Source organism: Cervus elaphus, chromosome 19 (genome assembly GCF_910594005.1).
Source record: "Cervus elaphus chromosome 19, mCerEla1.1, whole genome shotgun sequence".
Lineage (NCBI taxonomy): Eukaryota > Metazoa > Chordata > Mammalia > Artiodactyla > Cervidae > Cervus > Cervus elaphus.
Genome location: NC_057833.1, coordinates 46,487,535 through 46,505,082, shown reverse-complemented (window position 1 = coordinate 46,505,082; position 17,548 = coordinate 46,487,535). Strand labels below are relative to the sequence as shown.

Here is a 17,548-nt window from a genome sequence, read left to right as displayed (position 1 = left end):
GCAGCAAGCAAACCGGAGTGGTTTGTCATTTCCCTCTCCAGGGGATATTCCCGACCCAGGGGTGGAACCCAAGTCTCCTGCCTCTCCCGCATTGCAAAAGACCTATACATAGAAAACTATAAAACACTGATGAAAGAAATCAAAGAGGACACAAACAGATGGAGAAACATACCGTGTTCATGGATTGGAAGAATCAATATTGTCAAAATGGCTATTCTACCCAAAGCAATCTATAGATTCAATGCAATCCCTATCAAGCTACCAACGGTATTTTTCACAGAACTAGACCAAAGAATTTCACAATTTGTATGGAAATACAAAAAACCTCAAATAGCCAAAGTAATCTTGAAAAAGAAGAATGGAACTGGAGGAATCAACCTGCCTGACTTCAGACTCTACTACAAAGCCACAGTCATCAAGACAGTGTGGTACTGGCACAAAGACAGAAATATAGACCAATGGAACAGAATAGAAAGCCCAGAGATAAATCCACGAACCTATGGACACCTTATCTTTGACAAAGGAGGCAAGGATATACAATGGAAAAAAGACAACCTCTTTAACAAGTGGTGCTGGGAAAACTGGTCAACCACTTGCAAAAGAATGAAACTAGAACACTTTCTAACACCATACACAAAAATAAACTCAAAATGGATTAAAGATCTAAATGTAAGACCAGAAACTATAAAACTCCTAGAGGAGAACATAGGCAAAACACTCTCCGACATAAATCACAGCAAGATCCTCTATGACCCACCTCCCAGAATATTGGAAATAAAAGCAAAACTAAACAAATGGGATCTAATGAAACTTAAAAGCTTTTGCACTACAAAAGAAACTATAAGTAAGGTGAAAAGACAGCCGTCAGATTGGGAGAAAATAATAGCAAATGAAGAAACAGACAAAGGATTAATCTCAAAAATATACAAGCAACTCCTGCAGCTCAATTCCAGAAAAATAAATGACCCAATCAAAAAGTGGGCCAAAGAACTAAACAGACATTTCTCCAAAGAAGACATACAGATGGCTAACAAACACATGAAAAGGTGCTCAACATCACTCATTATTAGAGAAATGCAAATCAAAACCACAATGAGGTACCATTACACACCAGTCAGGATGGCTGCTATCCAAAAGTCTACAAGCAATAAATGCTGGAGAGGGTGTGGAGAAAAGGGAACCCTCTTACACTGTTGGTGGGAATGCAAACTAGTACAGCCACTATGGAAAACAGTGTGGAGATTCCTTAAAAAACTGGAAATAGAACTGCCATATGACCCAGCAATCCCACTTCTGGGCATACACACTGAGGAAACCAGATCTGAAAGAGACACATGCACCCCAATGTTCATCGCAGCACTGTTTATAATAGCCAGGACATGGAAGCAACCTAGATGCCCATCAGCAGATGAATGGATAAGGAAGCTGTGGTACATATACACCATGGAATTTTACTCAGCCGTCAAAAAGAATTCATTTGAACCAGTCCTAATGAGATGGATGAAACTGGAGCCCCTTATACAGAGTGAAGTAAGCCAGAAAGATAAAGAACATTACAGCATACTAACACATATATATGGAATTTAGAAAGGTGATAACGATAACCCTATATGCAAAACGGAAAAAGAGACACAGAAATACGGAACAGACTTTTGAACTCTGTGGGAGAAGGTGAGGGTGGGATGTTTCAAAAGAACAGCATGTATACTATCTATGGTGAAACAGATCACCAGCCCAGGTGGGATGCATGAGACAAGTGCTCCGGCCTGGTGCACTGGGAAGACCCAGAGGAATCGGGTGGAGAGGGAGATGGGAGGGGGGATCGGGATGGGGAATAAGTGTAAATCTATGGCTGATTCATATCAATGTATGACAAAACCCACTGAAATGTTGTGAAGTAATTAGCCTCCAACTAATAAAAAAATTTAAAAAAAAAAAAAGGTGAAGCAATAGAACTTGAATTATTTCAAGTCTATTCTTATATGTGACTGGAGGAGGAAGTACTAACCCACTCTAGTATCCCTGCCTGGGAAATCCCATGGACAGAGGAGCCTGGTGGGCTACAGTTCATGGGGTTACAAAAGAATCAGAATGACTTAGTTGACTACACAGACACACAGACACACACACACACACACACACGTTATATGTGATTGATTCAGGTCCTTCATGTTAAATTTTAAAATAGTAAAATATTGCATGAGTAACACTCATGGGCATGAATTTGAGTAAACTCCGGGAGTTGCTAATGGACAGGGAGACTGGCGTGGGGCAGTCCATGGGGTCGCAAAGAGTTGGACACAACTGAGCCACTGAACTGAACTGAAAACATTGCAAACTACAAGATTAGTATTACGTGTGTGTGTGTGTGTGTGTGTGCGTGCGCACGCGTGTGCTCAGTCATGTGTGACTCTGCATGAATTCCATGGACGGTAGCCCACCAGGGTCCTGTGTCCATGGGATTTTCCAGGCAAGAATATTGGAGTGGGTTGCCATTTCCTGCTCCGGGGGATCTTTGTGACCCAGGGATTGAGCCCACTTCTCTTGCATTGGCAGGTGGATTCTTTGTCACTGTACCACCTGGGAAGTCTGATATTTTGTTGAGTAACTAGCAAAATTTAGTTCACACATGAAATAATTCTTACTGATTTTGAATATCTTTTTAAAAAATATATTTTAGTTTGTATAGCCTTTTGAATATAACTTATTTTACTTATCAAAATGCATTGAGATTCATCTATGTGGTTGCAGTTATTAATAGTTATTTCTTTTTCTTGCTGGTACAGATATTGTATAGATATACCATAGTTTGTTTCTCCAAGGAAATTTGGGTTGTGTCCAGTTTTTGGCAGTTAAGAATGAAACTGCTATAAATATTTGCACACAGATTTTGTTATGGACCTAAGTTTAAGGTGGATGAAGAAGGGGACGACAGAGGATGAGATGGTTGGATGGCATCACCGACTTAATGGACATGAGTTTGAGTAAGCTCTGGAAGTTGGTGATGGACAGGGAAGCCTGGCGTGTTGCAGTCCATGGGATCGCAAAGAGTCAGACATGACTGAGCAATTGACCTGAACTGAACTGAATAAGTGATATCATATATGTCTTTCTCTGACTTACTATGATAATTTCTAAGGGCATTCAAGTTGCAGCTAATGATATTATTTCATTCTTTTTATGTCTGAGAAGTATTCCATTTATCCATCCGTCAATGAACATTTAGGTTGATTCCATGTCTTCACTATTCTAGATAGTGTTACTGTGAACAATGGGATGCATATCTTTTCAAATTAGAGTTTTTTTCTGGAAATGTGCCAACAAGTGGGATTGCTGGATCAGATGGCAACTCTGTTTTTAGTTTTTTAAGGACTCTCCATAGTGACTGTACTAATTTATTTTTCTGCCAACAATGTCAGGAGATCTCCCTTTTCTCCACACCTTCTCCAGCATTTATTATTTGTATACTTTTTAATGATGTCCATCTGACCGGTGTGAGGTGAGATCTCACTGTAGTTTTGATTTGCATTTCTCCAGTAATTATCAATGTTGAGCCTCTTTTCAGGTGCCTATTGGCCATCTGTATGTTTTCTTTGAAGAGATGTCTGTTTAGGTCTTCTGCCCATTTTTTGCTTGGATTGTTTTTTTGTCATTACTGAGTTGTTTGAGATGTTTGTATATTTTGGAAATTAAGTCCTTGTAGGTCACAACGTTTGCAATTTTTTTTCTCCCAATCTGTAGTTTTTTCATGTTGTTCATGATTTCCTTTGCTGTTCAAAAACTTATAAATTTGATTAGGTCTCATTTGTTTATTTTTACTTTTATTTCTAGTGCCTTGGGAAACTGACATAAGAAAAAATTGCTACGGTTGAGCTTCATTCATTAGTTTTTGTCTTTCAAAGATTTTACCCATCTCATCTATTGAATTCATCAGCATAAAATTGTTCCACAAATCCTCTGATTATCCTTTCTTAATACCCATAAGGTCTGTGGTCAAGTCCTATCTCTCCTTATTGTAGGACATTGTGTCTTCTTTTCTCCTGATCACTTTGGCTGTTGTTTTTGCTCGGTCATTAAGTCATGTCCAACTCTTTGTGACCCCATGGACTGTCATACTCCTGACTTCCCTGTCCTTCGCTATCTCCCAGTTCAGTTCAGTACAGTTCAGTCACTTGGTTGTGTCCGAATCTTTGCGACCCCATGGACTGCAGCATGCCAGGCCTCCCTGTCCATCACCAACTCCCGCAGTTTACTCAAACTCATGTCCTTTGAGTCAGTGATGCCATCCAGCCATCTCATCCTCTGTCGTCCCCTTCTCCTCCCGCCTTCAGTCTTTGCCAGTATCAGGGTCTTTTCAAATGAGTCAGCTGTTCACATCAGGTGGCCAAACTATTGGAATTTCAGCTTCAGCATCAGTCCTTCCAATGAACACCCAAGAACTGATCTCCTTTAGGATGGACTGGTTGGATCTCCTTGCTATGCAAGGGACTCTCAAGAGTCTTCTCCAACACCACAGTTCAAAAGCATCAATTCTTCAGCACGCAGCTTTCTTTATAGTCCAACTCGCACATCCATACATGACTACTGGAAAAACTGTAGCTTTGACTAGATGGACCTTTGTTGGCAAAGTAATGCCTCAGCTTTTTAATACGCTGTCTGGGTTGGTCATAACTTTTCTTCCAAGGAGTAAGCATCTTTTAATTTCATGGCTGCAGTCACCATCTGCACTGATTTTGGAGCCCCCCAAAATAAGGTCTGCCACTGTTTCCACTGTTTCCCCACCTATTTGCTATGAAGTGATGGGACCAGATGCCGTGATCTTAGTTTTCTGAATGTCGAGTTTTAAGCCAACTTTTTCACTCTCCTCTCACTTTCATCAAGAGGCTCTTTAGTTCTTCGCTTTTTGCCATAAGGGTGGTGTCATCTGCATATCTGAGGTTATTGGTATTTCTCCCGGCAGTCTTGATTCCAGCTTGTCCTTCTTCCAGCCCAGTGTTTCTCATGATGTACTCTGCATATAAGTTAAATAAGCAGGGTGACAATATACAGCCTTGACATACTCCGTTTCCTGTTTGGAACCAGTCTGTTGTTCCATGTCCAGTTCTAACTGTTGCTTCCTGACCTGCATACAGATTTCTCAGGAGGCAGATCAGGTGGTCTGGTATTCCCATCTGTTTCAGAATTTTCCACAGTTCTTTGGGAATCCACACAGTCAAAGGCTTTGGCATAGTCAATAAAGCAGAAATAGATGTTTTTCTGGAACTCTCTTGCTTTTTCGATGATCCAGCGGATGTTGGCAGTTTGATCTCTGGTTCCTCTGCCTTTTCTAAATCCAGCTTGAGCATCTGGAAGTTCATTGTTCTCCTGCTGTTGAAGCCTGTCTTGGAGAATTTTGAGCATTACTTTGCTAGCGTGTGAGATGAGTGCAATTGTGTGGTAGTTTGAACACTCTTTGGCATTGCCTTTCTTTGGGATTGGAATGAAAACTGACCTTTTCCAGTCCTGTGGCCACTGCTCAGGTTTCCCAATTTGGTGGCATATTGAGTGCAGCACTTTCACAGCATCATCTTTTAAGATTTGAAATAGCTCATCTGGAATCCCATCACCTCCACTAGCTTTGTTTGTAGTGATGTTTCCTAAGGCTCACTTGACTTCCCATTGCAGGATGTCTGGCTCTAGGTGAGTGATCACACCATTGTGGTTATCTGGGTCATGAAGATCTTTTTTGTGTCGTTCTTCTGTGTGGTCTTGCCACCCCTTCTTAGTATCTTCTGCTTCTGTTAGGTCCATACCATTTCTGTCCTTTATTGTGCCCATCTTTGCATGAAATGTTCCCTTGGTATCTCTAATTTTCTTGAAGAGATCTCTAGTCTTTCCCATTCCACTGTTTTCCTCTATTTCTTTGCACTGATCATTGAGGAAGTCTTTCTTATCTCTCTTTGCTATTCTTTGGTACTGCATTCAAATGGGTATATCTTTCCTTTTCTCCTTTGCCTTTCACATCTTTTCTATTCTCAGCTATTTCTAAGTCCTCCTCGGACAACCATTTTGTCCTTTTGCATTTCTTTTTCTTGGGGATGATCTTGATCACTGCCTCCTGTACAATGTCAGGAACCTCAGTCCGTAGTTCATCAGGCACTCTATCAGATCTAATCCCTTGAATCTATTTGTCACTTCCACTGTATAGTCATAAGGGATTTGATTTAGGTCATACCTGAACGGTCTAGTGGTTTCCCCTACTTTCTTCAATAAGTCGGAATTTGGCAATAAGGAATTCATGGTCTGAGCCACAGTCAGCTCCTGGTCTTGTTTTTGCTGACTGTATAGAGCTTCTCCATCTTTGGCTGCAAAGAATATAATCAGTCTGATTTCAGTATTGACCATCTGGTAATGTGCATGTGTAGAGTCTTCTCTTGTGTTGTTGGAAGAGGGTGTTCGCGTTCTCTTGGCAAACTCTGTTAGCCTTTGACCTGCTTTGTTTTGTACTCCAAGGCCAAATTTGCCTGTTACTCCAGGTGTTCCTTGACTTCCTACTTTTGCATTCCAGTCACCTATAATGAAAAGGACATCTTTTTGGGGTGTTAGTTCTAGGTTTTTGTAGGTCTCCAGAGAACCAGTCAACTTCAGCTTCTTCAGCATTACTGTTCGGGGCACAGACTTGGATTACTATAATACTGAATGGTTAGCCTTGGAAACGAACAGAGATCATTCTGCCGTTTTTGAGGCTGCATCCAAGTACTGCATTTCGGACTCTTGTTTACTATGACAGCCAGTCCATTTTTTCTAAGGGATTGTTGCCCACAGTAGTAGATATAATGGTCATCTGAGTTAAATTCACCCATTCCAGTCCATTTTAGTAGGCTGATTCCTAAAATGTTGATGTTCACTCTTGCCATCTCCTGTTTGACCACTTCCAATTTGCCTTGATTCATGGACCTAACATTCCAGGTTCCTATGCTATTGCTCTTTACAGCATCGGGCTTAACTTCCATCACAAGTCACATTCAGAGCTGGGTGTTGTTTTTGCTTTGGCTCTGTCTCTTCATTCTTTCTGGAGTTATTTCTCCACTGATCTCCAGTAGCATATTGGGTACCTACCGACCTGGGGAGATCATCTTTCAGGGTCCTATGTTTTTGCCTTTTCATACTCTTCATGGGGTTCTCAAGGCATGAATGCTGAAGTGGTCTGCCATTCCCTTTACCACTGGGATTTCCCTGATAGCTCAGTTCATATCACTTACATATGGAATCTAAAATACAGCACAGGTGAATTTATCTTTGAAACAGAATGATGGAATCTAAAATACAGCACAAGTGAATTTATCTTTGAAACAGAATGAGACTTACAAAGAGAACAGACTCATGGTTGCTAATGGGGAACAGAGGTGGGGGATGGAAGAATTGGGAATGTGGGATTAGCAGATGCTATTATATTGAATGAATAAACAACAAGGTACTAATATATAGCACAGGGAGCTATATTGAATATTCTATAATAAACCATACTGGAAAAAATATGAAGAATACATATACATATATATATTCAGTGTATATATATGTAGGTATATATTATATATATGTGTTTACAAGCAGAGTGATTCAGTATACATATATATGTGTGTGTGTGTATATATATATATATTTATTATATATATACTGAACATATAAATTTCTGCTTGTAAACTAATTTACCAAAAACTAATACAACATTGTAAATTAACTATACTTCAGTAAAAGAAATTTTGAAAAGGAGATATCAGAAAACTAAACAGATTTCTCTGGTGGTCTACTGGTTAAGATTTTCACTGCTATCACTCGTGTTCAGTCCCTGGCCAGGGAACTGAGATTCCACAAGCCTCATGGCATGACCAAAGAAAGAAAAAATAAACTTAAACAGAATTGAGGAAACAGAATCTATATTGAAAAAGCTCCCATATACTATAAAGTTAAAGCTACATTTACATAAAACGTAGCAATATCAACCCTAGGTATTTGCCCATACAGATTTCTCAATAGGCAGGTCCCAGAGTTTGCTCAAATATGTTCATTGAGTCGGTGATGCTATCTAACCATCTCATCTTCTGCCGCCCTCTTCTTTTCCTTTCAATCTTTCCCAGCATCAGGATCTTTTCTAATGAGTCAACTCTTCACATCCGGTTGCCAAAGTATTGGAACTTCAGCTTCAGCATCAGTCCTTCCAATGAATATTCAGAGTTGATTTCCTTTAGATTGACTGGTTTGATCTCCTTGCAGTCCAAGGGACTCCTGAGAGTCTTCTCCAGCATCATGGTTCGAAAGCATCAATCCTTTGATGCTCAGACTTCTTTATGGTCCAACTCTCAAATCCATATGTGACTACTGAAAAAATTGTAGCTTTGGCTGTATGACCTTTGTTGGCAAAGTGACGTCTCTACTTTTTCATATGTTGACTTTGGCTCTGAGTTTATCTATTTTAGATCTTAAAAAACTAGCTTTAGTTTTAATTGGGTTTTGGCTATTGATTTCCTGTTTTCTATTTAGTTACCTTCCAATCTGATCTTTATTATGTCATTTCTTCTGCTTAACTTGGGTTTAATACTTTGTGATTAACATTATACAAAATGTTTTTTTCTTTGAAAAGTGAATTTGACAGATTTTGAAACCCTGTACTCAACCCAGACTGTGCATGTGTGTTTGGCATTTAGACAAGGACATAATACTTTGCTTCTAGCCAGATTCCATATAGGTTGAAATATTTTGATTCTGTTTATAGTTAGTTGAGGGACATAGGATTTTCTTTTTGTTTTGAATAGTGATTTTTCTGCCTGTTTATCTGCTGTGTTTCAAATTCTGAATGAAGTATATCTGTAAATTGTGAAAGTACTTAACATTTCCATGCCAAGCCCTATGAAATGTACCACATGTAGAGTTAAATATATGTGGCGTCTGTTAAGTGGTGTAAAATATTTTTGTGAGAAATAAAATTTTATCCTCGTCTTTAATCTTAGCAATCATTTAAGGGCTGTATAATATTTGCTTGATTCAGAATGTAAGACATTTAAATTCACACGTCTTCCCAAATGAGAAATCTCTAAGGTATAAGGAAGTTCTAGTGTTTTCCTTTCTTATGTTTTAGTATATTACAGTAAGAAATTCCTATGGTGGATAGAGTAGAATTTGTATTAGTCCTTTAGGTTGTCTTCTAAAGCCTGAGTTAGAATCAAGGAAATAAGTTGCTTAACCGATTGAAAATTGTATTTAAGTATTAAAACACTTTTGATTTACTCTGTAAATAGTAATTTTATTTTTTAACAGATGAAATTGGCTTGAGAATCAGTTTCTTTTTTAAATGCTTATTTCTTATGCAATGTTCAGTAAGAAATGTAGGTATTATTAGAATTGGATTATTGTTGGAGGGATGTAATATTTATAGAACTACATGAAAATTTTTTTCTTTGTTTACTTTTCTAATTGCTTAATGTTCCTTTTCTTTTAGATCCTATTTGACCAAACCCAGAGATCAATTAAGGCACAACTTCAGAACTTTGTTAAAGAGTAAGTTAATTTCAGTGAAAAAAGAAAAGCAGCTATGATTACATCTGGGAGTTATCATTTGAGAGAACCTAGAATCATACTTTCAGACTTACTAAAAATATGGGAGTTTTTATTTGTTTTTTGCTTTGTGAATTTTATGTTGCATTTTTTTCTGAATTAACTCTGTAAGAAATCAGATTTCAGGCTTTCCCATGAATAACTTATGCTATGGAATTTGTATTCAGGATACATAGCTCAAATTGTTACAGATAAAACAAATTTTTAATGTAAATAAAGAATCTGATGACCTTTAAAAATCAAAGCAGATACCAAAAGTGGTTGAAATACCATCAGTTATTCTAGTTATCTCCATATAGTATTTTCTTTGTGGAGAAGATAATAGGATTTATGAGAATGAGTTATGAAGGTGCATAATAAGTAATGAAAACAAGCCTTTTGTGTCACCATCATCATATTTTATGTGTGAAATAAAATGAAACTGGAAAAAAAAAAAATCTGACCTTTCCAGGTGTGGATGTTTGCCTTTTCTACATTAATAATTTCAATTTTTCTCTTTTAATTCCTGACTGAGAATATATTATATTACATATAAGGTTGATTAGGACACAGTATTCAGGTATTCAGTTCAGTTCAGTCGCTCAGTCATGTCCAACTCTTTGCCACCCTATGAACCGGAGCACGCCAGGCCTCCCTGTCCCTCACCAACTCCCAGAGTCTACCCAAACCCATGTCCATTGAGTCGGTGATGCCATCCAACCATCTCATCCTCTGTTGTCCCCTTCTCTTCCTGCCCTCAATCTTTCCTAGCATCAGGGTCTTTTCTAATGAGTCAACTCTTCGCATCAGGTGGCCAAAGTATTGGAGTTTCAGCTTCAGCGTCAGTCCTTCCAATGAACACCCAGGACTGATCTCCTTTAGGATGGACTGGTTGGATCTCCTCACAGTCCAAGGGACTCTTCAAGAGTCTTCTCCAACACCACAGTTCAAAAGCATCAATTCTTCAGTGCTCAGCTTTCTTCATAGTCCAACTCTCACATCCATACGTGACTACTGGAAAAACCATAGCCTTGACTAGATGGACCTTTGTTGACAAAGTAATGTCTCTGCTTTTTAATATGCTGTCTAGGTTGGTCATAACTAATACAGGTATTACAAGCTATAAATTTCAGAGCTCATAATGCACTTCAGTCTTAGTAGATTAGAATTTGTTGTTCTAGAGGTGATCTCTTGCAGATTGTTTTTAAATTATTTCATAAAATACTAATATTCAGAATGTCCTTATAGAATATATACATGAAAATTTATTGCTTCCTATAAAGAGTTTAATGTCTTTGCTAGGTATATTTTATTATAGTTGTTATTATTTTAAAGTTATTTGTCTTCAAGTTATTTTGCCTAGTTCCTTGGTAGAAGAAGTGAAAGCCAAGGGATGTTATGTATTTACCTAAGGTCATTAATGAATGGAGGTTTCAGATTTTCAGACTGTTACCCTTTACTGGTACATAAAGGGCTTCCCATTTAGAGTGCTTTTAGAGGGCTTCCCAGGTGGCTCACGCGTGCTCAGTCATATCTGACTCTTTGTGACCCTATGGACTGTAGCCCACCAGAGTTCTCTGTCCATGGATTTTCCAGGCAAGAATGCTAGAGTGAATTGCCTTTTTGTTCTTCAGGGAATCTTCCTGACTCAGGGATCGAACCCTCATCTCTTGTGCTTCCTGCATTGGCAGGCAGGTTCTTTATCTGTTTAGCTACCAGGGAAGCCTTCTAAAAGAATTATGTACTAGTAAAGGGTAATAGTATCCATTTCAATAGTCTGAGCTTCCCTGGTGGCTCAGATTGTAAAGAATCTGCCTGCAATGTAGGAGACCTGGGTTTGGTCCCTGGGTTGGGAAGGTCCCCTGGAGTGGGAAATAGTAACCCACTCCAGTATTATTACCTGGAAAATCCCATGAACATAGGAACCCGGTGGGCTACAGTCCAGGGGATCGCAAAGAGTTGGGCACGACTGAGCACACAGTATACCCAGTTCTTTTAGAAAGCATTATATGTGTGTATTTTAAGAATGTATTCCTGCCTTTTGGCCTACTAATTTTCTTGAATAAGAAATGAATGTTGTTTCTTTAAATGTGGTCTATACCCTTGTAACATATACTATTCCCCAGTGGCTCAGGTGGTAAAGAATCTGCCTGCCAGTGGAGGAGACTCTGGTTTGATCCCTGGGTTGGAAGGATCCCCTGGAGAAGGCAGCCCACTCCAGTAGTCTTGCCTGGAGAATCCCATGGACAGAAGAACATGACAGGCTAAAGTCCATGGGGCCTCAGAGGAGTCGGACAGGACTCAGTGACTAAAACAATAGGACCACCAATAACAGGAAATCAAGGACTTGTCTTAAGAAAATCCCTTAGATTTCCAGAGCTTATCCCCAAAACACAAAGAGTTATAATCTCTGGGAGAGGACCCTTGGAACTTGCATTTTTTAATAAGTTCCCTGTGGTATATACTACTGTTTAAAAATTATTTGGTTAGATATTGGTGTATGTCCCAAAATTTGTCTTTAGAAAAAACAAATTAACTTAGCCTTTTATGTTTCTGTAATGTTAATTTGATAATTTATTTTTTAATTTGAATAGTATAGATTTAAGTCAGGAAATGCTAACTGACTATATTAGGGAATATTATATGCTCATAGACTAATATATGTATTAGTTGGAAGAGCTATTGAGTGTCAAATAAATAAATAAATAGAGCAACATAAGAATAAAATTTTAAATGTTATTTTGGTAAAGTGTTTGATCCAGAAAGTTTTATAAAAATTTCACTATTTTAATTTTTTTAGAGATCTCAGAAAATTCAAAGATGCCAAGAAGCAGTTTGAAAAAGTCAGTGAAGAAAAAGAAAATGCATTAGTAAAAAATGCTCAAGTGCAGAGAAACAAACAGCATGAAGTTGAAGAAGCCACAAACATTCTGACAGCAACAAGAAAATGTTTTCGACACATAGCCCTCGATTATGTACTTCAGGTTTGTTTATTATATGTTTTCAAAAATTGCTTGCTAAACATCTTGTTGGGCTTCCTTCATAGCTCAGTTGGCAAAGAATCTGCCTGCAATGCAGGAGACCCGGGTTCAGTTCCTGGGTCAGGAAGATCCCCTGGAGAAGGAAATGGCAATCCACTCCAGTATTCTTGCCTGGAAAATCCCATGGACAGAGGAGCCTGGCAGGCTATAGTCCATGGGGTCGCAAGAGTCGGACTTAGCGACTAAACCACCACCACCAAACATGTTGTTTTTTTTGAGTGATTGCATTGAAGGGAATAAATAATGCTACTTCTTTTAGTTTGAAATTAAACCATGTTCTTTTGTGAAAAATTTTCATGTGTCTGGGTGTTTATCTGTGTATGCCCTATACATGTGTGTATACCTTAAGTTCTGATTTCTTCCCCTGCTCACTTAAGATTATTATTTCTCCTTGTCTAAATATCATTAAAAGGGTTATTAATTGCTATATTTTATTCTATGGATATACTGTGTCAATTTAGTTAATATCCAGATATTGTATAATTGTCAGTTTTTGCTGGCAATACTGAAAATACAGTTTTCAATTAATATAAATGATAATAATATCTTTGTATACAAATCTCTTGCAACATTTCTGATTATTCCTTTAGAGTAGATTCTAGAGATACAAAGGGCTTACCATAGTGCCAAATGGAAAATATTTCTAGAAATAATGCTCTCATATTTGCATTGCTGCTAAGTCACGTCAGTCGTGTCCGACTCTGTGTGACCCCATAGACGGCAGCCAACCAGGCTCCCGTCCCTGGGATTCTCCAGGCAAGAATACTGGAGTGGGTTGCCATTTCCTTCTACAGCGCATGAAAGTGAAGGGTGAAAGTGAAGTCGCTCAGTCGTGTCAGACTCTTAGCGACCCCCTGGACTGTAGCTTACCAGGCTCCTCTGTCCATGGGATCTCCCAGGCAAGAGCACTGGAGTGGGGTGCCATTGCCTTCTCCCATATTTGCATTAGGTGCTGCTTTTTAAAAGTAGAGATGGATATTTGGTAAGATGCCAGGTGATCTAAGACAGAGAAGTCCCTATAGATTGTTGACTTAACAATGGTCACAGAGTATTTTGTAAAAAAAACCTGAAGTAACCATGTTGCAAATTTGTGTTTAGAAACTACCCAGATAACTTTGCAAAAATAGTAGAAAATGACCTTAGGATTTTTTTCTATTAAGTTCCTATTCAGTAAGCAGGAGGATAAATTTTAAAAAGTACAGTCTATTAATTAAAGACTTCTAGAACGGAGTAGTCTGTGTTTCCTATTTCCTCTTATCTATCTCACACTTGTACCACTTCCTGCTATAGTATGAGCACTGAGAGTCTGTCTACCCCATTCTTCTGAAATGGCTTGCATTAAGGTCTTATTCATTAGAAATATTTTACTTTTTAACCGACTTGACTATTGTGTTCCACTGAAATAGACTGCACCCTTTTTCTTGAGACCTCCTTTCATCTTGATCTTAAACCACTTTTAGGTCGTCGTCATAACTCTGTTTCTTTTCAGTTTCCACCTTGGGTTTCTCTCCTTTGTGCACCTTTTCAATCTGACTTTTAGGGTTCCATCTTTGGTCTTCCTGTTTTTTGACTTTATGATTTCCCTTATAGTTTCATCATGTTCTTTGCTTGAATTATTACCATATATAGATGATGAAATCTACTTTTCTCCCGAAGTACTTTGTCCGTTTTGTGTCCAAAACTGAAATCTGTCTTCTCAAATGGCTGCCATTACCAAACTGAGTGGTGTTACCCTCGTAATCACAGAAGTCAGACTTGGAGAATCATACTAGATATTCTCCTCATTCTTAGCTACTACAAGTAACAATCGAAATTGCCTTGAGAAGTTCTATGTACTCTTAAATCTGTTCTTTCTCACTCTGCTGCAGCCTGAATTCTTATTGTTTCTTTTCTGGAGTATTAAGATGTTCTCATAAAAATTGATCTTTCCTGCATTACTTTTAACCTGCTCTTTAGCAATCCATTTTGCTTTCTGTGGTCAGAACCACTCAGACTTCTCCCGGCATATGAGTCATCTTGTCTCTGTTTCCTCTCTGCTGCCACATTACTGTCATACACATTGCTGTTGGAGCACTTCTCTCATTTATTGTGATTATTTATTAATACGTCTTTCTTACACCTAGGTTATATCCCTTCTGTCTAGTCCAGTGGTTAGAAAGTAGATAGGTAATGTTTTTTGAAAGAGTGAATGACTTAATTTTAAATTTTATATGGGGAGGGAGCAGTTTGCTAAAATATTAATTATTGTCAAATTTACACATTGTAAACTATCCAAGTTAGGACTTCACCTCTCTTATAAGTTATTTGTTTGATTTTTTCTAATGAGAACTGTTGTATTATTTCATTATAAGGCCAAACTCTCTGTTTTAGAGAATACTAGGTAATAAATATTCAAAATTTAGTTTGTCATGCTTTAACTTCTCTAAATATTTTAGTATACGTTTGTTTTTTCAAGTGTATGCTGTTTTTCATTGTCAAACAGAAGTATTTTTAACATTTTTCTAAGCTTTTACTTAGAGCATTTGGAAGTTACTATTTTAGTTCTCAAAACTGAATAGACCTTGAAACAGACATACAGAATAAACTAGTGCTTAGGTAAGCAACATTATTAGATTTTTGGGGGCCTGTTTTTGTTTTCTGATCAATGCTTTAAAATTATCTTATAACGTGAAATATTCAGTGGGAAGGACATATTAAAAGGGTAGATATTCTGTAATCTTTTGGAAGTTCTAGCAAAGAATGAATGATTCTTTTTTGTAAACATTTTATTTCACTAAGTTGATATATAATAACAGACAAAAATAAAATGCTTGTTGTGAATTTCTAAAGTTGGGAGAGAAACCATAGAAGGCAACTTTTGTAATTACTGATCTTTCAATAGTTTGGTCTAATTAACATTTATTTATGGTCTATTAATTTGTTTAACAAATATTTATTGAGTGCTTAATATATACAATTTGGAGAATACAACTGGGAATAAGGCAAGACCTTGATCTGATGGAACTTACGTTTTAGCTAGGTAAATGACATAAGTAAATAAAATACAAGGTAATTAAGAATACTAAAAGGAAAATAAATAGGGTTGATACAGTAAAGATGTTTGAAGGCCTACTTTGGACCTTTGTGAAGAGGTAGCATTTAAGTTTGGACCTTATGGATAAGAGCCTCATGCCCGTTTGGGCAGAAAATCATGATATGAGGACAAAACAAATAGGATGAAGGCCTTGAGGTGGGAATAGTCTTGGGCTGTGGTTGGAGTACAGAAAAGGTGAAAGTACTGTAGAAGAAAATCAGGTTGGAGAGGTAGCAGGAGCCTCTTCACAAAGTGCCTTGTAGGCTGCAATAGGGAGTTGTAGGTTGGGAGTTGCAAGGTTTTCAGATAAACATGCATGATCTTATTTATTGTTTAAAAGAGCACTCTGGTTGCTGTGTGCGGAATGAAGTGTAAGGAGTCAAGAGTGGAAACACACTAGTTTAGACTATAGTAACAGTCAGGAAAAGATAATGGCAATTGGTGGTAGTGATGAAAGTGGTGAGAATTTGTATTAAGGATGTATGTTGAAAGAGTGATTAGATGAGAGTGGAGAAAAGGTGGAATTCTAAGAAATTTGAAAGTTTATCAAGTTGATAGTTTTATCAGTACAGTACAATTTTATGATTTAAACATGGCCAGTTTCTCTTTGAGTTGAAAAATGATGAGAGTTTCATTGGTATGTTTGTCTTTAACTGTTTTTGCAAAAAGCAGGTCAAAAGCTGAAAAACTTGAACTTTGTTTTTATTTACTTTTCTGGAAAAGTATTAAACCATTAGAATAAGCAAATTTTACAACATTGCATTCTGGATTAGTTTTTTAAATAGTGCATAGTTGATTAACCAAGTTTGTTTTTCCCTCAGATTAATGTCCTTCAATCAAAAAGGAGATCAGAAATCCTGAAATCAGTAAGATATTTATTGAAATGATGTTCTATATATTTTAATATGAAGTTAAATGTATATATTTAAGTGTTTAAAATAGCATCATATGTATGTGTATATATGTTTATTTATTGACTTATTTATTCCAGGTTTATAGTTAATCTTACTTCTTAATGATGTTTGTATACTTCTTACATGTCACTAAACCACTTTTTTTGTTTTTTTTTTTAAATTTTTTTCTGTTATAGTTATTTATATATGTCTCATCCATTAATATATTGTAAGTTCCTTAAAGCAGACATTTACATATTTGAGATTGAGGGCATACATAAATAGCATCATTTTATAGAGTTTTCCCCTTAGGGTTGTTGATGATGTATCAGCTTTTTGGAATGCAGGTAGAAAACAAATGAGTTGAAATGTGAAGGCATGAGAACAGTGATTTTCTTATTTGCCTTTTTTTTTTTTTTTCCGTCTTAAAGTTAACAAGAAGGTGGGCAGAGGATGGTAATGGTGTGGACACTACAGTCTTTTGTATTTTGAGACCCTTAGAAACAATTTCTCCTCTGATTTTGTTCACTGAAGTTTTTTTTTCCTTCAAAAGGTTTACTGAAATTGTTATTGATCCTTGTCCCCACCTAGCTTTTTCCTAAATTCTCTGTTAATATGTATGTTATTTCTAATCAGATGAATACATTATACTTCCTGTTTACATCCACTTCCTTTTCCAGATTGAGAGCAGTGTGTATTATTTGTAGAAAATTAGAAAATAAAATGCATGAAGAAAGAATAAAAATACTACAAATGCCACTACCAAGAGAGAACCACTGTTGTGGCTGATGTAATTTTTGTCTTTTTTATGTGTATGTGTGTGCCTATTTGTGTGTGCATGAACATTTATATATACCTTTTAAAATTCTGTTTAATTTTTTTAAAGCAAAACAGAATAGGAGTCATTCCTACATATTCTTCTGTAATTTTTTTTTTGTACTAATACACTCCAAAATCATCATGTGTTATTA

The 17,548-nt window shown here is 37.2% G+C and overlaps 1 protein-coding gene across 3 annotated transcripts in view; it reads left to right on the top strand.

Annotated features, from left to right (window-relative positions):
• The window catches only part of ACAP2 (ArfGAP with coiled-coil, ankyrin repeat and PH domains 2), a 156,359-nt gene that overhangs the window by 84,396 nt on the left and 54,415 nt on the right, over nt 1–17,548 (top strand). For all 3 annotated transcript variants that reach the window (XM_043873743.1, XM_043873744.1, XM_043873746.1), the window contains 3 exons: nt 9,476–9,534; nt 12,371–12,554; nt 16,506–16,550. In XM_043873743.1, the coding sequence (XP_043729678.1) occupies nt 9,476–9,534; nt 12,371–12,554; nt 16,506–16,550 (288 nt within the window). The remainder of the gene's footprint in view (nt 1–9,475; nt 9,535–12,370; nt 12,555–16,505; nt 16,551–17,548) is intronic.